Source organism: Mercurialis annua, linkage group LG8, assembly GCF_937616625.2.
Source record: "Mercurialis annua linkage group LG8, ddMerAnnu1.2, whole genome shotgun sequence".
In the NCBI taxonomy this organism is placed as follows: Eukaryota; Viridiplantae; Streptophyta; class Magnoliopsida; order Malpighiales; family Euphorbiaceae; genus Mercurialis; species Mercurialis annua.
Genome location: NC_065577.1, coordinates 40,356,614 through 40,379,769, shown reverse-complemented (window position 1 = coordinate 40,379,769; position 23,156 = coordinate 40,356,614). Strand labels below are relative to the sequence as shown.

Genomic DNA, 23,156 nt, shown 5'->3' with positions numbered 1-23,156 from the left:
AACCATTAAATTTACATTCCATTCAAATTTCTGAAAGCACCATTTAACCTAATCTTTAATTAAATACATTAAAATCATGTATTTATAATTGAAATAGTTTGCAAGGATAATCCTTTAAAATTTATAATCATTTTTATACTAAGGTTTTAAAAGATCACCTTTCAGTTTCACACACATTACCTGCTACCTTGTACATATTAGAAATATATGATTTTATTTTTATTTATTATAAGATTAATTGCAAAAATATCATAAAATATAGCGTGTTCTGTTATTGGATTAATTGCAAAGTAAACTGTAAACTTGAGTGTGTTTTGTAATTTAACACAAATTTTTAAACTTTAACAATTTTAAACATGAATTATCAAATTTTTACAATTTAGAACACGGAGTAAATTTTATAAAAAAATATTGAAGTGGATGTTGGAACAATATATATATTTTTGTCCACGTTAATAAATTTTATCAGAAAACTAACCGGCATGTGAAAATTACTAAAAGTAATAGTTTAAATTGTCAAACTGAGAGTTTGTGTGAAATTGCAAATCACATTAAAATTTAGTATAATTTATTTTGCAATTTATAATTTGTTTTGATAAAAGAAAGAAGCTAACATGGACATCGAAATATATATTAAAAATCACGGTTTCACAGTTAAAATCATCATTTTTTTATTTAAAAAATTATTATGTATTTTTAGTAGTAAGAGATTGATGGTTTGAGTTTAAAATTTGCTAAAAAAATCGTGTTAAAATCATAAAATTCGTACAATTTTTTGCTTTTTTAAAATTATCCCTTTATTACAATATTCATAACATGAATCAAACATAGCTTACAAAGCATATGTCGATTTTGAAATTATGAGATTGTTATCAAATAATGTCAGGAATTTTGAGATTGCAATGCTTGACCTTCCAATTATATTAATTTTATAAATAATTATATTATGTTCGAATGCCTATATTAGGTGCATCACATGGTAGGCCATTGATGGATCATTTTCTGTTTCTGTCTACAATAAACTAAAGTTTCTATTTAAGTGCTTATTCCATGAAATAAATGTACCAAACGATGAAAAAGTTAGTAGTATTAATTATTTATAGATTGGATAATTGAAATAATGGGTCCTAGGTAAGAAAATCAACAAAAACTTCATTTTGCTCCGTTCACTTGGCACAAAAATTCAATCAAAACTAAATTTATGGCTTTTAAAAAGATAGCATAAATTTGAAATTTTAGTTCGTTTTATTCTTTTAGATGAGGTGACATAATCATTAGAAGTATTATATAGAAACTTAAGCTGATGTGGCAGAAAATTATTAGATAATTTGAAATCGAAGGGTAAAAAACGAGTCAAATATTAAGTTTATAGTGTTTTTTTCTAAAGTTATGAGATTAACTTTAATTGATATTTTGTACCAAGTTTAGAGGGAAAGTTGAAGTTTTTCCATTAAGAAAACTATAGTTTAATATTCTCCCCATATCAATAATCCAATATGCCTTCAGATTCTCCAAAACTATAATGAATTGGGACACGAAATAATAAAGAATCTTGCATGTTTTACCGCTAAAACGATAGCATATCAAAGGACTAAAATTAAGAAAATTGTTTTTAACAAAAAAAAAAATCAGTTCTCTATCACTCTTTAGAAACGGAATTCAATCACCTAATGCATAGTCATAGAGGTGGCCATGGGCCGGGTCAGTCCGTGAACCAGCCCGGTCAAACCCGGCCCGAAACCGGTCAAATCCAGAACCGGACTAAAATTGGCCCGGAACCGTATAAAGGGCGGTTCCGGGCCGGTTCCATATTTGTTGAACCGTGAACCGGCGGTTCCGGGTCGGAACCGGCGATTCAAGAGTCGAACACGTTGATAAAAAATATATATTGTATATTTTTAATATACTAGTTTCGCATTTCGTGCTATGCACGTGGCTCGTAACGTAACTCGTCAATGAATATATTAGTAAATTTATTATAATTATATCAATTTTGTATTTATAATTAATATTAAATTAGTTAAGAATTTTTGTAAAAGTAAATATAATATATTCAGTTATTAATTTTTTTTCATACTGAATTTATTCTTCTTTTGGTTTTATAATAACCATAATTAAATAATTAATTTAATTTTATTAATAATATTTTTAAAAATAATAAGATATAAATTTAAATAATGTTATATTGACCAAATACAGTATTTTAATTTTGTAGTTCAATCAAACTAAAAGATAGGTATTCCTACTAATTTGGAGACAATTTAGTTATTTTTTACATACTAAAAACTAAATTGGAGATAATTTAGTTACCTATTCTAATTAGGACTTTAATTACAATAGTGATTAATTAAATAACTAATTAGTTAATGACTATAAAACCTTTATTTGGTTGTAAACTGAAAATGATTATTCAGTAAATTTGTCTGTCTCCCCCCTATCCGTGCTTTTATATATAGTATAGATATATCATATTTTTATCATATAATATATTTACTTTTGCAATAAAATATATATTATATTTGTTTTAGTTAAATTTTGGATTGATATTTTAATTTAAAAGAAAAAAGAATTTATTTTCTTGTAATATTATCTCCGTGAGTTATTTTATTGTTAAATTACATTTTTTAGTAATTAAATTTTAATTTTATTTATAATTTTTTTTAAACCGTTCTAAACCGGAACCGGAATCGGAACTGTCCGGTTCCGAACCGTCATGGAACCGTCTCTTAGGCGGTTCCTGGCAGGTTCCACTTTTTTTTGAACCGTGACCCGGCGGGTTATGAACCGTGACCACCTCTACATAGTCATAAGATGGGTGATCAAATGGTGGATTAAATGGAATTAACCGATTTAACCGATTTATTTAGGCTAAATTTTATTTAAATTTTTAATGAATTTGATTAATTCACTAATTTGGGCCGACCAATAAGTTATTTTATTCGGTTTTAATTAAGAGTTTAATTTTTTTGGCTATCCGAACTAACATAATATCTGGTTTTTATTTTAATTATTAATTTTATGGGTGGAGTTAACATAATTAAATTTAAGCAAAGTAACAACTAACCCACATAAAATATACTTATGATCAAAGATCAGTTCGGTTTCCGAACTCGTGATACAAGATCAAATAACTCTCATAATTATTTTGATCAATTAAGCAGATCTTTTTTCCAGTTTTTGGATCAATTAAATATAATATTTTTTATTTTGAAGTCGCTTAAGAATAAAATTGTATCATTTTAAATATAATTTTTTTAATTTTTAATTGATAAAAAATAAAGATATTTATTTTAAATTGATCAAAATAACTGAAAGTGGAATCTTTAACATGAGCCGTAAATTTAATCGGAGTGATAATTTGCTCTAAAATAAATAGCCTGCGACCTGCGGGACCATTGAAATGAACTTGATAAACTGCAGTTTCTTTATCCAAATTTTGCACCACAAAAGGCCAACAATGCTTTATTTATCAATTTGGGACCATGTCTTCGTAAATCTCTGTTTCAATGGCCACGTCTAGGGGTATGAGAAAAACCGATCGAAACGAACCGAAAAATCAGTCAAACCAATTTGGTTTGAAAATTGTCACTTTCTTGTAATTTTGATTCGGCTAGATTTTAAAAAGAGATAAATTTTAGTTTGATTCGATTTAAATCGAACATACACCCCTAGCTGTGTCTCCAAATTTTTTTCTACGATAGTCAATATTTATCAATGTTTTAAGGACTAAACTAGCTAGTTCGATCATCTCGACCTCAAACCGAAGGTGAGTTTGGTTCGATTAATTTTTTAAAAAGTTTAAATCTTTGATTCAACATCTTTGAACCATACAATAATCAGAAATTATCGAACCGATTTTTAACTCTTTATTTACTAGTTAGGGTGTGGTTTATGACTTTTTTTAGATTTACTCTGTTTTCGACCTACTTTATTAATTTCATCATTATATGGAAGTGATAACTGATAATAACTCCTTCATTAATGAAAAATGAAAAAAGAAAGTTATAAACGATCCCATGATTTATTTTATTAGTTTTTCAATCATTTATCAGTTAAGATTTTATTTATGGGTTTTAATTTAAATATGTGGAAGTATATATTTATATTTAAATATATGTTGTATAAAAATATTTTTTATTTAACTGATTAAATCAGTCGCCGAACCATTGAATCGGTGATCACATCGGTTCGGTTTTAAAACACTGATATTTATGTGTAAGATACAACTTCACTTTTAGGTCCACCATGTGCCTTCTGTCTTTAAATACTTATTCACTTTAGCAGTGTCATACCCAGTCAGTGACTCAGTACATTGCTACACAAGTTAGAGATCACTGGATAACATAATTCATAATTTATGCCACCGACACTTTTCCACAAGAATAATTTTGCATAACTAAAAAATCCAAAGAAATGACACCAACAAAAAAAGAATTTTGACATTGATTGATAAATTACATAATATATAAGGGATTTAAATAGAACATTTATTTCTATTTACATAAAACTAACCACATAAAAAGATCACACTTTTTCCCTGCATTTCAGACAATGCTCACAACTCAACTCAAATCATGCAAACTTGTTGAAACTGAATTTTACACTTAAAGACAAGATGAAACATGAGCAAAAAAAACACATTTAAACTTACTTGTCGATCCATATTGTACAGACATCAGATGGATTCCGTCACATAACTATCTCCGGCTTCAAAATGCTCGATTTGATCTCTTTGTGGGGCAAAACCACACCGCCATTGCTGTATATTTCATCGCATACATGGACGTCTTCGCCGAGGATTGTCATGTTCTCGATACGAGCCCATTGGCCGACAGTAGAGTGCCACCCGACGATACTGCTGGATATGCAGGCGTGCTTCTTGATGCGAACTCCGCGCATTACAGTGCAGCGAGAGAGTCTCACGCCTGACTCGACAATGCAGCCTGGACCTATTGCAACATCTGGTCCAATCAAACATCCCTCTCCGATCTTGGCGGTTTCGTCTATCAGAACATTTCCGACAACATGGGCGCCGGAGGCCAATTTAGATGAAGATTTCTTTCGTAGAGAATCTAGATAGAGTCGCAGGCCGGTGATGTAGTCTCTTGGCTGTCCAATGTCCATCCAGAAACCAGGAAGTACCATAGCGAAAAGTTGTTTGTCTGCTGCAATTTTCGGGAAGACCTCTTTCTCAATTGAGGTGGGCTTCAATTCAATCCTTTCTAGAACCGACGGGTTCAACAGATAAATTCCAGCATTGATTTTGTTGCCAACAAAATTTTTTGGTTTTTCCACAAATCTTTCAACCGTCCCTGTTGATTCTTCCATAACCACAACACCATATTTTGATGGCTCATCCACCTACAAGTTGAAATAACGTCAATCAACCAACTTTAAGTCTTAAATTTTCTTTTAAAAAATAATAACCGAGTTATATTAGTAATTAAATAAGTTGAGTGATTACCTTGGTCACCATAATGGAAGCCTCTCCTCCATGGGCTTTGTGAAACTCTATCATTTCCTTGAGTGGGTACTCACTGATGACATCACTGTTGAGAACAAAAAATGGATCGCCAGATTCATCAACCAATTTATCCCTGGCCAGAGCCAGAGGACCAGCAGTGCCAAGCGGTTCAGTCTCTTGGGAGCATGTAATCTTAATACCTAGCTTTGCCTCAAAATCCTTCAAGAAGTTCAACATCACCTGCGACACGGGCAACACCATAAGTATACTTCATCCTTGGCAACCTCTTAATTATTGATTTAACTTGATAATGAAGCAACTGAAGGAGGGAACGGAAGGGAAGAGACGGATTCATCCTTACCTCAGGTTGGTAGTTAATAGCTAAAACCACTTCAGTTACTCCAATTGCCTCGAGAGCTTCAATCTGTAAACACAACTCAAAGTCAAGCCATAATTTAGGACGGGAGGAATAAGAGCGCATGATAACTATTAGATCAAATTTTTCAAGCATCCAAAAAAGATCAAATCTTTTACAAGCGCCAGGAAATTAAAAGAGTTAACAAATCCATGCTCGTTCTCAAATCAATCATGGATCTGAAAGACTCGGAAATAAATAGTATTAAGTATACCTGATGCAAGATCATAGGTTTGTTGGCGAAATCAACTAATGGTTTAGGTACACTAAGAGTCAATGGCCTCAACCGTGTCCCGAACCCTCCAACAAGAATAAGTGCCTTCATTGTGATTTTCCCCTTTGTTTTCTGCAAACTGCAAACGCAGCAATTAAACAGCAGTCCAACACACACCGTGAAAAAAAACAGAAACATCATCAAACAGTAGAACTTATCCCTCCTTTATCCATATCACATAAAAATTAAAATACTCTGCAGAAACATACAAAGAACTTAAGAATTTGTCAATTATAGCCAAAAATTCTTAATTACGCTACAAATTTGTCCAGATGAGTTAGCTGTCACCGAACAACTCCATCTGCACAAGTTGGGAATTTCAAAAAAGAAGAACAAAAATGAATTTATTCACTGTAATTTACTGCATAAAACATCCAAGAAATCCACCACAGTGACACATTGAATCTCATACATCTTAAGCAATATCAACCAGCCAAAATGCATGAGCAACACTTATTCCGTGATCAATGAAGCGTAAAACGCAAACATGACCGACTACTGTAAAACAACATAACTCGATCTAATCATAAAAGAGCAAATTTTAACATTCAAATAAACATTTAAGCAAACACCATCAAACAAGTTTGAAATCGAAACAATTTTGAAATCGAAACAATTTTCACCAAAACAATAATCATATAAAATGTGATGAAACAAATTAAACTAGTGCTATATCAGTAACCAGATCTAACAAATCACACACACAAAACTAATCAATTGCTTACAAAATTGATATGAATTATTCCCAATGCTAAATTCAGCTAAAGAACCAAAATTAAACTGACATTAAAACTTATAAACCAACAGATCCAACAATTCAAACTTTAAAAACCTAATCACATTCATAAATTATTGAATGTAATTAGAAAAAACTGATTAGCTTCAATTTTCTCACCTCAACTAAATTCAAAACCCTAAAAAAACTGGATCAAACCGAATCGAGATTAATCAAAAGCGCGGGAATTCTCTTAACATTTGGGTTAAGAGCGTGTTGAATTTGCGTTGGTCAAGTATAAGAGACGATGATAGAGCTGTTTATATACAACTCAAAAACGAGAGAGAGAGCAGTAATTTTGGCAGATTTGTAATGAAATATTAAATTGAGGGAACTTTCCGTTATTTTTAAGAAATTTCTGCTTGTATTTGGGTAAAGGTGTTAGTTTTATGGAAATTTCTGGGGCTGTTTCGTATTTTGGAAGATTTATAGGGTGTGGATAAATTTGTACTAGTTTGTTTGTAGGAGATTGTTTTAACTTCTACCCAAAACCGATTGGTTCTTTTCTAAACCGACAAGTGGACCGAACCAATTAGAAAATAAATAAAAGCAAACCTAAGCGAACCGTAATATTTGGATCCGGTTTGTAATAAAACCAAATGATGTTCAGAAGTAGGCTGTAGGAGTATGCAGGACTGAACCGATCGAACAAAAGCTAAACCGAACTAGAAAATAGTTGGGCTGGATTATTATTGTAATTTTTAAAAACTAAAAAACCGAACTGCATCTATATAATGATTTTTTTAAATAATGCCAGTTTATATATATATATATATATATATATATATATATATATATATATATATATATATATATATATATATATATATATATATATATATATATATATATATTAGATGATTAAAATATATGGGCTAATTCCATAAAAAAAACACGACATATACACGAAATTTTATTTTAATCACAACCTTTAAAAGTTGCCATTTAAAACCATGATCTTTCATTTTTTTTTCAAATCTATCATTTTAGTGTTTTTTTACTAAGCTCTTCATCAAACCATTAATTAAAAATCCAAATTATAAATCGACACCAAGTATTATTATCTTTCTGCTAAATTCTGTAGGATTAGTAATTTTTCATCAGAAAAAATACACCGAATTTTACTTTGATGATAGATTTGAAATAAAATGAAAGTTCGTGCATTTAAATGTTAACTTTTAAAGGTTGTAATTAAAATGAAATTTCATGTAAATGTCGTGATTTTTTTATGGAATTAACCCAAAATATATGGTATACTATAATTTAGCTTAGATTTAAATTTTTTAATTTAATATCTACTATTTTTTGTTTTGAAAGATTATTTTATATTTCGGTTAAATGAAAACCAAACAAGTCAAACTTTATTCTTTTTAGTTCAGTTTGATTTTTATTTTATTTTCAAAAACCGAACGATTTTAATATTTTTACTACCAAACCGGCCAATATACATCCGTACTCAGAAGAAGCCGGAATATCCACAAGAAATCTAAGTATCCAAAACTAAAATCTTTAAAAGACTTAAATAGAAATATATAAATTACTTTTTCTCCTAAAAAAAGATAAATTACCAAAAATAACATTTAAGTATCCTAATTATCCTAATTAAATAGATGCATTCAAAACAAATCTGCAAAAAGAGAATATGAAAACATTGAAACGGAAGAAGTTAACAAAGAAAGAAGAAAATCTCCCAAGCAAACTCAATTAGATTTTTTGATATTCTCTCTTTGCTATCAATTAGAAATTGAAATTCTCTCAAGTTTTTTAAGAGACAAGTTCACAATCTATACCATTTATTACCAAATGAATGTATAAATTAATTCAATTATTGTTAATATATTTGAGTGTATTTAAAAAAATTAACGTGTGTTTTGTGTGCGTTGTATAATCCGGTATTAGTTTAGGCATTTCAGAAAATTAATTTTCCACGTCGATATATTTATAATTTTTTTAAAAATTGGGTTTTTCCCTCAAGTTCATTTTGATCTACACCGTTCATTATAAAATGAACGGCGTAGATCAAAAAAGCACAATTTTAATCAAATTAATTTACACCGTTCATTTTACAATGAACGGTGTAGATCGTGAACATGATCATCTCAAGTTCATTTGAACTTGAGGGAATCCCAATCTTTTTTTTAATAGTCATGTAAAAATTCCTTTAATATATCTATATTTTAATATTAAATACTGCAGTTATTTTATTTAAAGTGTATTCTATTAAAAAAGAATTCAATTATTGTTACTGATATCTATTTTGTTTTATTTTCAGCCACTTACATTATCAATTAATATAAGCATGTGTTTCACAGGTCACTTGTTCATGCTTAAATCAAGAATAAAAAATTGCTAATTAAAATTGAAATAAAAAATAGGCACTGACTGACTGGTCTTCTATAAATTAATGAAATTAGGCCGAATTTTAAGTGGGGAAGGAATGGACCACTAATATTTAATCTTCCAACTTTTTTTATATATAATATAGATCCTAAATTTAATTTGTTGGTAATGAAATTATGTTGGATTTGATTGCACAGCCTATGAATGATTTTTATTATAGCCGACAAAACAGTGTATTATATTATGGATCGGTATTCTTTCAAATTCAAATAAATTTGAGGTTATATTTACAATTCATACCGTACGTTATAAAATAAATGATTTAAGGATGGTTATATTTACAATCCATACCGTACATTATAAAATGAACGATTCAATCCTTATACTATCTATATGAGGTATAGCGTTAGGATCCTCGAGCGCTTCCAATTTGTTACCCAGACTTATTTTAGAGCTAATGTCACTTTCACATATGATATGATTTTTATATTTTTTTTAATTTTTTTGAAATTTAAATAATGTAATTTCATTTTTATTCCATATACATTTCTATTTTCTATTTATTTTAGTATTAATCAATTAAATCAAATTATTTAGCTACATATAAATTTAATCTCACTTTAATCCTTAAAGTTATTTAAAATGTAAATACAATAAAAATTATATTTTTCATACAATTCAATGGATTTAATTTATAGTTTTCTTATATTTATTGTTTGTTTGTTTTAATTATTTTCTTACTTCTCTTACTTTTTAAAATTTAAATGCTAAAGAGTTATTTAAAAAAATTGAAAAATTAAAATATGAATAAATATATAAGAAATGCATTAAATTCATCAAGTCATTAAATTTTATAAAATGTAGCTTTCGTATGAACTTATATTAAAATAAATTTAAAAATTAAATTGAAATTTAGTTTTATGAATAAAGTCATTTGACTTAATTGACTACACAACATGAATGAGAAGATGAAAATGTTAACATAAATAAAAATGAAAGACTAAGTTATTTGATCGTAAATAATTACACAAATTTCAAAAGTATATTGATGAATTCTAAACAATCTATGGATTTAGAAAAAATTCACCGTTTGTCTAAAAAATTTTGATAGAATCCATAAATTTATAAATTTTCTCATTTTCTACAATTCATCATTTTCGAGGGTTTTGATTTCCCACCTACTAGGTGAGAAAGTTCAAATCCACCATTTTTTATGAATGATGGATGCTATACTATTTATTGTTTCCATAAATAATATTAAAAATCCATTGATTTTGTTTTCAATCCAAACGATGGAATATTAAAATCTATGTATTTAAATTACATTGATTCATAATACATCGATTTTGTTAAAATCCATAGATTTTAAAAACCCTCAATCTAAACAGTGTCTAAAGTAATTTGCTTTTATTTTTATCATGAATAAGATCAGCTATATTGTGGTAAACTTTAATCATAACTAGTTAGTTATATAATCAAAAATAACTAAAGAAGGAGCAAAAAAAAGAGAAAAATACTCGTAATTAAAGAAGAGTGAAGAGTAAGAATTTAAAATACTTTAAAATAAAATGAATTTATTAGTAACCGGCAGTTGAATTCTTCATCCTACCTCTTTAATATATTTCAACAATATCGATAATTTAAAAAGGACCCGAAAAACTTTTATAATGTACATATTTTTAAATATTGTATTCAATTAGAAAATCAAATTTACAAGATGAATAGTTATCTAATAAAAATTTGCATTTTATGCATGTTAATTTTTCCACATTTATTTATACTATTAAATAACATAAAATATTTTTATACTAATTTATTAGTTATTGTAATGATTTATTCAAATTGCTATGATAATAGTATACTTTTATATAAAAAATTTCAATTTAACCAATAAAGTAATTAAAAATCACTCTATAAAAAATAAAAAATAATATATAGTTTCCTAATAAAATCTGTTTCTTTTATGCACTGTAAATTCATGAAAAAGGTACAGCTAATCGAGCCTTAACGTGAGGTGTAATCCTACTGCATGTCACATGCAAAATCCCTAAAATACTGAAATTGCAATTAAACCCTTTTTTTTTCAATTATTTCCTTGAAAATAAATCAATCTCTAGACCACGCAATTAAAATTAGTGGACATGAACCAAAAAAGGAAAATTATAAGTTTGAAAAGGACCAAAATACTACAAATTTAAATTGCGATTATCAAAAGTGAAACTTTACTTGCAATGTGCAAATAACCTAACAATTTGAGCGTTGACTATTTATAAGAGTTTTGCATTTGATTTTGACCATGCTTATAAAGTCAGAGATTGATTTCAGATTTGAGTGGCTTAATTGGATTTGTTTTTCTTTTGTGCTATGATACTATTTTGAAATAGTAATGATATGTTGGCATGTAACCACTTATTGCAATGTGGCCAAAAATATGGAAAAAATCATCTTTTACCACCTCAAGTTTTCTAATAAACTGATACATCAAAAAAAAAAGATTCCAAATAGTTAAAATCTTCGGAAAAATTATCAAAAAAGGATAAACAACTTAATTTAGAGGATGAAGTTAAAAAAAGTAAGATCAACATATGTATGTTTGTTATTTAGGTTTTACAGTTTCTGTAATGTTTTAATTGTGGATTACTTTGATCCTTTTGTAGATGTATGAAGTGTTGTTTGATCCCATTGAAGAGTTTATTTGATCTCTTACTTTGAAGTATGAAACATCTATATTAGTATGTAAATATAAAACAAATAAGGCAAATGGGGGAACTAATTGACACATTATTTAAAGGGTTAATGTCAAAAAAAATCACGAACTTTACACATTTTCTCATTTTAATCACAAAGTTTAAATTTTTTCATTTTCATACACGAACTACCACTTTTTTCCAAATTCATACACGATGTTGAAGTGACACTCATTCATTATTGTAAAATGACATCCACCTCAGCGAATTACATTAATGGAGCCGTGACACTTCAGCACCGTGCATGAATTTGAGAAAAAGTGGTAGTTCGTGCATGAAAATGAGAAAATTTAAAGCCCATGAATAAAATGAGAAAAACGTGTAAAGTTCGTGAATTTTTATGACATTACCCCTTATTTAAATTCATTTAAATTATATCAATTTATTTTAATTATAACCGACATTAATTTAGTTATAATTTTTATTCAATTTTTATCAATATTAAAAAAAAAAACCTCATTTGAAAGTTGTAATTATAAGCCAGTTTAAGTTTATAAACTATCTATCAAATCCGAGAATATTATTAATTTATAGGCACGATCATATATTTATTTATTTTCATTGAACAAATAGTGTTATGAGGCATAATTACGCAGATCACAAACTATACAATTACTCGTAAAATAATGTGTAAAATAAACATTAGGTGTGATTGAAAAATAGGATAAAATCCAAACTACAAAATAAAATTATGCTATCAATTAAAATTATTTTTCCACTTTCTTATTTTTTTTCACATACCCAAATAAATAAAACCCTGATATTCCAATCTTAATTTGACTAGTTAATGTATATTTCAATTTTTTAAAAATTGATATATATGGATGGTATTTTTGTTTAATATGAATAAAAATTACTCTATTTGTATTTCCTTATATTGTATTTGCATTATATAATACATATTTTAACCCATCTTCTTTTGTTTTAACTTCATATTTTATTAATATTTTGAATTAGTTTGCTTGCTAGAAAAATAAATAAATAATGATAATAAAAACATCCTAATCAGCTTACAAATATTTCAAATTAAATAAAAATCCAAAAAATTTCCTTTCATGAAAAGATGGAAAATTAATAGATCAATTTTTCTAATAGTTAAAGTCCTAATTCAACTATATATCTATAACGACCACACACACAATATTCCAAAATCTTAACATAGTAAATTATAAATAGTTAGCTAAATATTGAAGAACTTGGTTAATTTTCATTTATTTTATTCAAGTCAGAATTCCAATCTCCTTTTGGAACAAAAATTCTTTAATTTTTCTATCCAAATCAAAATTTAATTCCAGTTATACTATCTTTAATAATGAAATAACTATTTTAATTTATAATTAATTAGATAATAATAACTATAATTATACAATAGTATATGTTGAAAAGAATTAGAATAATTATACAACGCAACGGTTGCGCCACGTCATTCGTATAACAAACCAATAAGGCGTTAGCCATGTGCAAATGTTTAATGATAAAAAAATAAGTAATAAATAAAAATTCCCTATCGTAAATGATTATTGGCTTGTTGTAAAAATGACGTGACACATCCGTTGTGTGGGATAAACACTCAAAGAATTACTATTTGATAGATTTTAATTTGGGATTTTCGTTACTTTTATACACAGTACCAACCCTTAAAGCCCATACAAGCCCAAATAAATAATATGTTTGATGAGAAAAAAAGCCCAAACCTTAAAGCCCATATATAAACCTGTTCCTATATTAGCCACCACCACCACCACAAACACAATCTCACTGTCCTGTCCGAAACTAAAAACCCTAACCTAACCCTAATTTTAGAAACACAGATCAATCACCATGCCGGAGGCAACCCAAAAGCCAATGCGATGGGGCGAGCTAGACGAGGACGAAGGGGAGGATCTTGACTTTCTATTGCCGCCGAAGCAAGTCATCGGACCCGACGAGCACGGCATCAAGAGAGTCATAGAGTACAAATTCAACGACGAAGGTAACAAAATTAAGATTACGACGACCACCAGAGTCCGAAAATTAGCTAAAGCTAGGCTAAGTAAAAGTGCTGTGGAGAGGAGAAATTGGGCAAAATTTGGTGATGCTGTTCATGAAGACGTTGGTGCGAGATTGACTATGGTGTCTACTGAGGAGATCTTGCTTGAACGACCTAGGGCCCATGGTAATTGTTTTTTGTTTTTTTGCCTTTGAAATTTGTTTTTTTTACTGTGGGTATGAATAGAGTTTGATTGAATTTAATCTTTTGCTTACTGTTACCGTTTAGTTTTTGGGATTAGAATTCTAATTTTATTTACTGAAAGTGTTTCTAAAATCTGAAATTGGAGATTTTGCTTGTTTCTTTTTTTTTGTTTTGGTAGGGTTAGTGTTATATAAGTGAAGATATGATCCTTTTGAAATATGAAATAATGAACAATTTCATTAGAGTTCAGTGTAGTTGAATTTTGCACAATGGTTTTATTATTGACATGGTTTTGTTGAATTCTTCACAATGCTGCCAGCTCTTCTGCTCTTCGTTTCTCTGATTACCCATTATTAGTCGCATGTCAGTAGCTTTCTTAATTTGTATTTTAAATTTGCCTCTTTTTCAGCTTAAAGTTCGGTTCTTCCTTCTTTAGCTGATCATTTCTGACTTTAGCCTGGCTTGAAGACTGTGTTTTGAATATTTAAATATGTATTTATGATTCATGTGATGTTTCATTTGTGGTTATGATTGGTACTTTTTGATTTGACTTTATTGGGGGTTCAGTATGGTTTACTTCTTTTGGTTGGTCTATTCTACTTGAATTTGTATTGATTTTGTGGAATTAGTGTTGTAAGCAAGTGCTTAACTTTGGAAAATCTTTGCCATGTTATTTAGCAGTTGATTTGACAATCTTTAGTAGTAAATAATCCCAAACATGAGCTAATTGTTTTGATAGAATTGAGATCTTGTATAATTTAGGCTTTCAAATTGAACTCAGAAGTTATACTTAAAGAAATAGAATAGATTAGCTCAATTATTACTTTTTTTAATAATTCAATCTAAAATTATGCAAACATGTGTTGGTAAGAGATTATAACTGAATCAAAGGGACAAATGTTTGAGTTTTTAAGATACTTATATTTGATTTGTTTTTGCTGGTATGATGTGAAATTGATTGAAAATTTAAACGATATTGTATAAATTTAGTGGGTTTTTAGATGTTTTTAGAATTGAAATTGGAAATTGATAAAGTTTTAGTCTTGTCTTTTTATTGAGAATTTTAAACGAAATAGTATTAATTTAATGGGTTATAGATGTTTTTATGAATGGAAATTGGAAAAAGGCTTAATCTTTATTGTGGTTGAAAAAGCAAAATTTATTTTGTTTATTCTATATATGGTGAAAGTAAGTGCTTTTTAACATGTTAATTCGTTAAGAGAGCTAGAATTTTCTTTTGTTAAAGAAATATGGAAAAAAGATCTATCATTTGGTGAACAATAGAATACAAACTAACTTGTGGTTTTCGGTTTCTTTTGTGCTGAAAGTTAGGTTATCTATTTATTTATTTTGGTGTTGAATTGTGTTTTGGAATTAGATTAAATTAAGACAACTACGAAGTTTGATTGTGTTTGGTTGTTTTATCTTCGAGTTTTAATTTATTTTAGTTGTGTCATTTGTGTTCTGACTTCAATATTCTATAGTATGGTAGCCAATTAGCCAGTCACATGTTAGCCTTATGGCTGTTTTTTTGGTGTGAATGGTCAGTAAGCTTACCTAAAATATCTGTTGATGAGATATAGTTGTGAAAAAGAACTATAGTTTCACTGTTATGTTATCAACTACATTAACTATGTAATAAGTCCTGCATTTTTGGGCTTTTAGTTTTAGTTTTAGTTTGTTGCTTTTTGTATTGAAATTTATGCGCCTGTTAAGTCATTATGGTGGCTAATTAGCCATTCATATCCAGCTGTATGGCTGCTATATTATGTGAATGGTCAGTGAGCCCACCAAAAGTAGCATTTTGTTGTTTGGCATTGGATGGTGGACAAGTTTTATTCTGTCACTTGCATGCTATCAACTACATTGTTTACTGTTATATTTTACAAACGAGAAGCGCAATTTCTGGCTGAAATTGTTGTTTATTATTTTGTATATTTTTAATTTTGCTTCTCATTTTTAAACCTTTGACATGTTAACAGGTGCCAAAATGGAAGAATCCAAATTACAAGGGGATAGCATGACTCAGTTAGGTAAAGCTGGGGCTGTTCTCATGGTGTGCAGAACTTGCGGTAAGAAAGGCGACCACTGGACATCCCGGTGCCCATACAAGGATCTCGCACAACCAGCTGAAACCTTCATTGACAAACCAGCTACATCAGAGACTGCAACTGCCGCTTCTGGGACCACCAAAGCTGCTTATGTGCCACCAAGCATGAGAGCAGGTGCTGAGCGAACCAGTGGATCAGATATGAGGCGTAGGAACGAAGAGAATTCTGTTCGTGTCACCAATTTATCGGAGGACACTAGAGAGCCCGACTTGCTCGAGTTGTTTCGTACATTTGGCGCCGTTAGTCGTGTTTATGTGGCTATTGATCAGAAGACTGGTGTCAGCAGGGGTTTTGGTTTTGTTAACTTTGTTAACAAAGAAGACGCTGAGCGGGCTATCAACAAGCTTAACGGATACGGTTATGACAATCTAATTCTTCGGGTGGAGTGGGCAACACCAAGAGCTAATTAGATTGTTAGAATTTCCATCCACAATTCGTCACAACTTTCAGCTATTTTGTTATATTCCTGAGGTCTCTTTATTCTCCTTTGAGGACTTTTTTGTTTATAATCTTTTATTTAAGATTTATTTAATAGGCTCTTTATTTGGATCAAAAAATGGATGATAATGTTATTTTTTGTTTTCTTTTGTTATTACTTCATAATTAAATAAGCAAATATATCATAAAGCTTATGTGAGTAACTACTGGGTGTTTTGTCATAATACAAATGTTCTTAAAAGCACAAATAGAGGTGACCATTAGGCCAAATACTTTATGACATTCTAGTTAATTTTGGTTTCTAATGAATATCTTGAACTTGAAGGAAGGAACTGATTAAGTTCATAAGGAAATTGCAGAATCTGAGTAAAAGAAAAGTGTCATTACTTTCAATTGATATAAGCAAGGAAGCTGGTTTTATACTTTACCATTCATGAGGAAAAGGAAAGTTTAATTAAGTTCACTTTAAAATATTTTAAATGCAATCAATTTTAAGTTCTACAAATCACAAATTCTCTTTTCTAACAATAACCACAAATGGCAGATGCCATTGTTTCTGTTGCTATAGAAAAATTATCCAACCTACTAATTAATGAGGCAAATTTTCTTTCTAGTGTAAGAGAAGAAACTGAGATTTTGAAAAATGAACTGAAGAGAATAAAATATTTTTTGAAAGATGTAGATTACATTAAGAATGATCAAAAGGAGGTAGTTCGCTATTGTATAGCGGAACTCACTGATGTTGCTTATGATGCAGAAGATGTCATTGATGAATTTATCGTCAAGATTCCGAAAAAAGAAGAAGGAAGCGTGAGATGGTGTTGGTGGTCTGTTACCATGGTTTTCAAGGCACCACAATTGCATGATATCGGGATCAAGATTTGATCAATTCATACTAGAATTGAACGCGTTCTTGCCAATATGCAGAGATTTTGCAGCATCCAATTAGTTGATGCAGCAGATGCGTCTGCCACTTCTGCGAGTGAGATGAGAAGACGACTAAGGAGAACTGATCGAGATGGCGAAGAGAAAGATATCATCACTTTGGATGACACATTAAACGATTTAATATGGATCAATTGAAGTAACAAGAAGATCATCTCCGAGTTGTTTTGATAGTAGGCATGGGCGGACTTGGTAAAACAACACTTGCTAAGATAGTATATAATTTTACCAATGTCAAGAATCACTTCTATTGCTTTCTTGGGTTTCTCCGGAAGATGTTTTATGAGACGATGGAAGATGTTGGTGAGCTATACTTAGAAGAAGTAGCAAATAGATGCATGATTCAAGTAAGCGAAAGAGACCATACGACATTTGGCATCAAAACTTTCCGTATTCACGATCTTATGCTAGACAAGCGGTTATTGAAAGCAAAAGAAGAAAGTTTTCTTGCAGTCATTGAGCATCAAAAGAAAAAAGCAGCGGCAGGTACTATTAGTAGTACTCGAAATTTGACTACGGTCCGCAGGATTGCAGTTCACGATAGAGGGGAAGCTAAGGTGATTCTAAAATCTCCAATTTTTAGATCAGGCAATTATCTTGAGTCATTGAAGATAAATTCGGAAAATTCATTTCTGAATTTGGAAAAAATCTCAGACTCTCATCGCATGACGAAGCTAAAGTTAAACGGATGCATATCAGAAAATCAAAGCCTGCAATTCCTGCCAGAAACTCTTACAAAGTGAACATTGATGTATTCAGGATTACAAAATGATCCGATGAGTAGTCTAGAAAATCTGCCTAATCTGAGGGATTTATGTCTGTCTTATGGTGCGTACAAAGGATATGAAATGGTTTGCTCCGCCCATTGTTTTCGACAACTTTAAATTCTTTCGCTTGAAGGGTTACGGAATTTAAAAGAATGGAGGATACAAGAAGGTGTTACGCCATGTCTCAGGAGTTTAAAGATATACTTTCTAGAGGACCTGAGAATGATTCCGGAACGGAATTTTCATCAGCATATAGATTTTTAATTATTGTTTCCTTCTTTTACTCGTACATTGTAGCAGGTTATGCTTCACTTTCTAAACGAATGTTCTATGATTGCAGTTGGTTAGCAGCATACTTGCCTGTATCTCGACTTACTTCCACAAGAACTCTTATTTTTGGAATGCACAAGCAACTACAAGTTGCAACAAACAGTAACAACATCGTAGCTTTCTAATAGCTTAATTTTGTTAACTTATTGTTCTCAATTGTGTCCATTAGTAGTGTTTCTATATGGTTGTCTTGAATTGCTAATAGTTGCTTAACCGGATCAGACAGGCGTATGCATGAAGAGAATTCGGCCAGTCACCAATTTATCGAGGACACTAGAGAGCCCGACTTGCTCGAACTGTTTCGTACATTTGGCCCCGGTGTATATGTCGATATTGATCAGAAGACTGGTGTCAGTAGGGCAACACCTAGATCTAATTAGATTGTTAGATTTGGCTTTCTGTTCTATTCCTGAGATGTCTTAGTACAAATGTTTAGAGAAGCATTTGTTCGATTTGATTCGATAAAATTAAAAATCAAATCATTTTATTTAGTTTGAATCACACAGATTTTGATCAAAATTATATATGATAACTTAATTAATATACATTAAGAACTAAATTAACATATATATTAATTATCTATATGCATTAATTTATACATATATATATATAAATGGCACACATCAAGCTAGTTTTCTCCATTATTTGTTGCTACCATCTTCAAAATATATTCAATTTCATCAGCAACTTCTTTCATGGAAGGCCTATTTTCTCTCTTTTCATCCAAACAATCCAATGCCAAAAGCACCATTGCCTCAATACTCTCAATTTCCAAATTACTTGCTTTCTCCTTTAACTTAGGATCAATTATCTCCATTAACTTTTCTTCATCTACCATACTTTGTGCATAAATCACCAAATTCACATTATCATCTCCTCTACTAAAGTCGATCGCCTTCTTCGAAGTTAATAACTCCAACAACACAACTCCGAAGCTGTATACATCGCTCTTATCGGTCAGTTGAAACCGCCTGAAATACTCGGGGTCTAAATATCCAATAGTACCTTGAGCACATGTTGATATGTGGCTCAAGTCGCTACAAGCTAATCTCGATATCCCGAAATCTGAAACCCTAGCGTTCATTTTATCGTCTAGAAGGATGTTGCTCGACTTGATATCGCGGTGATATATAGGCGGAGTAGCTGAGATGTGGAGGTAATTCAGACACTCCGCTGTCTCGTATGCAATTCGGAGACGGTGTAGCCAAGATAGTTGACTTTTCGAGTATTGTTCGCGACATTGTAAGTGATCAAGAAGAGTTCCGTTTGGGATGTATTCGTAAACTAGAATAGGTTGCTGCTCAAGCTCAACGCAGCAACCAAGCAATCGTACAAGGCATCGATGATTTACGTGACATAGGATTCGAACCTCGTTGAGAAGCTGATCGGTGGCTTTGGCATTCCCTACCTTAGCGCATTTGACAGCAACAACATTGCCATCATCAAGAATGCCCTTGTAGACTACACCGTACCCTCCGGTACCTATAAGGCGGTCTTTCGAGAAGCTGTTTGTTGCTTTCTTTATCTCTTTGCCCGTAAATAGCTTCGCAGCTTTGCTTCCGTCCGCACTCAAGATTTCTTCGCAGTGTTTGACTTGCCGTTCTTGCGCTTCTTTCCGCCGTTTGTTGTGAATGTACAATGGAATGCCAATGGTGATAGCTAAGAGCAATACACTGAGGCTTGAACTTACACCTAAAACATAGATGTATGTAAATTTGTATTTGCACGAAATGTACAATTAACATCAACGCTACATTTTTTATCAATTAATTCCTTAAACTTATTTATTCAATTAGACTAAAAATCAAATTTGAATAAATAAAAGAGGCCAATTGAACAAAAAATTAAATTAAATGATCATAATTAGACTAATTGATAAAAATTAATTTGGTGTTAATTGCTCATTAATCAATATTTAAGGTATGGAGAATATGATCAAGTACCTGCTATAAGTGCCGTGTTCTTAGTTTCACTACAGTCTCCAAGACTTTCACAATCAGCAGCTGCACAAAATAATCTAAAATTACTAACTTCAAATATATTTGACTTCTCCATGACCATATGCAAATTATGACAGTATAATTCATTGCTTAAAAAATTGTTAAAATATAATACAATGACTGAATTAATTATATTACAAACTTCCAAATATATTTTACTTCTCCATGACCATATGCAAATTACATTCTGAGAGTATAATTCATTGCTTAAAAAATTATCTAAATATAATACCACAAAAACCTGTATCCTTTTTACATCTATGATATAAAATGTAAAAATAATTGCTTTAAAAATTGTATTTTGTAATTTTATTACGAATTTTTAATGTTGACAAAAAACCGTCATTTTTTTGCAATTTGAAACACCGAGTAATTTTCCGTAAAAAAATGATAATGTAGATACCGGAATAAACACTATTCCCAACATCTAGATTAACATTTTTTCTGACGGAAAATTACTCAAAAATTAAATTGCAAAAATTCAAAAGTTCGTAATTGCTAAAGCAATTAAGCCAATATTATATACAAATATTTGTCTAGATAAATGTAATTTTAATTTTTTGATCCATTTTAAACCATTTTTGTATTTGTCCCAATAATTTTCTGAAAATCTCAGTAGCTGAAATATAGCTTTAACTTACGTTGATCACATATCCCTCGGATCGGATCCCACAAAAGCCCGACCCTACAAAAGCATCTTCTAACCCCTAACGTATCCGGGTCAGGCTCACAAGTGGAGCTCTCATCACAGTCCACTTGAGACCCGCATACTGGTCTCTGAGGCTGCATCCACTGGATCTCCACACCCGGGGCAGGCCACATATCCACAGGCAAACCCGGATCCAAATTAACAAAACTCTTATACGCCCGACACCCACCCGCTTCTCGAACCCGTATCCTATAAGCCGAAGCCGACCCGCCCGCTTTAAAAGTACAACACAACGGAAAATCCCCACACGTTGATTCTTGTCTCCCTATTGTACTATTACCGTACGATCGGCATAAGCTTGTGTTGGAGCAATCCAACGGCTGATCGAGGATGGATTCAGAGCAATTCATGAGCATGACCGTATTGGAACTGGTGATATTAAAAGGAAGAGAATTATTTAACTGTATGCCTTGATGGATATAATCAGACGCTATGCATGTGTTCGGAACTATATCTGCTGGCTGTATTATCAGCCTTTGATTTGTTTGATCAATGGAAATGATCGGATAAGAATTGTTGACGGTGTTGAACGTGAGTTCACCGGCGTTGCAGCTGATTTTGTAGGACTGGTCGCCGCAGTTGGAAGCTGTGCTGAGAGGATATGGGACTGACGTGTTACCGCAGTTGGGGCAGAGGTTGACGGAAAATGCGGAGATGGCAAAGGATAGCAGCAGCGCCGCCGTGAGGAGGTGGTGATAAAACGGTGTCGGTTTTGTGATCAACATATCCAAAATTTGTATGGTGAAGCTGAGGTGAAATTTGTTTTAATAGTGCAAGTTTATTTATTTTTTAACTTTTTTATTAATAAATATTAAAGAATTGACCATTGAGCAACATAGTCAAAAGTGTTTCTTAAAATTAGTATTTCTTTTATAAAAGTATAACTATGTTTGGTACATCATCACCATATTATAATATCCACAACCATCCAACTTAAAACTTTATAATATAATAGATATTTCAAGTGATAATTTTCCAAAACACATATTTCAGCATTTTAATTATAATTTTACATTGTAAATTTTAATTTTTCTTTTCTGACTTTTTTTATTTACGAAAAATATTTTTTTTAATTTTATATATATTTTTTCGGTTTTTGGTTTTTTCGGTTCGGTCGACCGAACCGACCGATAGTTTTTTTATATAGTGTAACATTAGTGTATATATAGTGTATATATAGTATTAATTTTTATTTTTTACAGATTTTTTTTCTGGAATTTTTTTTATTTTTTATGGTGTTTATATAGTGTAAGATTAGTGTATATATAGTGTATAAGTAGTGTATATATAGTGTATTTTTAGTGTATTTATGGCATTTTATAGTGTTTTTGTGGTTTACACCATGAAACACTGCAAATACACCATAAACACTGCAAATATACCATAAACACTGTAAATGCACCATAAATATACTAAAAAACGGCAGAAATACATTATAAATATACGAAAAATACACTAAAATGTAAATATATTATAAAATTACTACAAATGCACCATAAATCAATTTGTTCTTTACAAAATCAGTAACAATAAACAAATCTATGAATAGAAAAAGACAAAATAAATAATTATATGAATTTAGAACAATTTTATAAACAAAAGATTATAAATTTACAATAATTTATTTACAAAATATTTAAATCATTACAAAAAACCTAAAAAATTACA

The 23,156-nt window shown here is 30.5% G+C and overlaps 3 protein-coding genes across 3 annotated transcripts; 1 reads left to right on the top strand and 2 right to left on the bottom strand.

The window, feature by feature from the left end:
* Positions 1 to 4,414: 4,414 nt before the first annotated feature.
* On the bottom strand, positions 4,415 to 7,312 carry LOC126660768 (mannose-1-phosphate guanylyltransferase 1). Its single transcript, XM_050354433.2, has 5 exons — positions 7,049 to 7,312; positions 6,094 to 6,232; positions 5,826 to 5,888; positions 5,465 to 5,704; positions 4,415 to 5,361 (listed from the first exon to the last, which is right to left on the bottom strand). The coding sequence occupies exons 2-5, from the start codon at positions 6,202 to 6,204 to the stop codon at positions 4,690 to 4,692; spliced, it is 1,086 nt and encodes a 361-aa protein (XP_050210390.1). The 5' UTR covers positions 6,205 to 6,232; positions 7,049 to 7,312; the 3' UTR covers positions 4,415 to 4,689.
* A 6,442-nt stretch (positions 7,313 to 13,754) lies between these two features.
* LOC126661160 (uncharacterized) lies at positions 13,755 to 16,891 on the top strand. The gene is made up of 2 exons (XM_050354964.2): positions 13,755 to 14,170; positions 16,171 to 16,891. The coding sequence occupies exons 1-2, from the start codon at positions 13,837 to 13,839 to the stop codon at positions 16,707 to 16,709; spliced, it is 873 nt and encodes a 290-aa protein (XP_050210921.1). The 5' UTR covers positions 13,755 to 13,836; the 3' UTR covers positions 16,710 to 16,891.
* Positions 16,892 to 19,286: 2,395 nt separating this feature from the next.
* On the bottom strand, positions 19,287 to 22,241 carry LOC126662286 (wall-associated receptor kinase-like 20). Its single transcript, XM_050356211.2, has 3 exons — positions 21,421 to 22,241; positions 20,723 to 20,782; positions 19,287 to 20,471 (listed from the first exon to the last, which is right to left on the bottom strand). Exons 1-3 carry the CDS (start codon positions 22,211 to 22,213, stop codon positions 19,408 to 19,410), a joined length of 1,917 nt encoding a protein of 638 aa, XP_050212168.1. The 5' UTR covers positions 22,214 to 22,241; the 3' UTR covers positions 19,287 to 19,407.
* Positions 22,242 to 23,156: the final 915 nt, after the last annotated feature.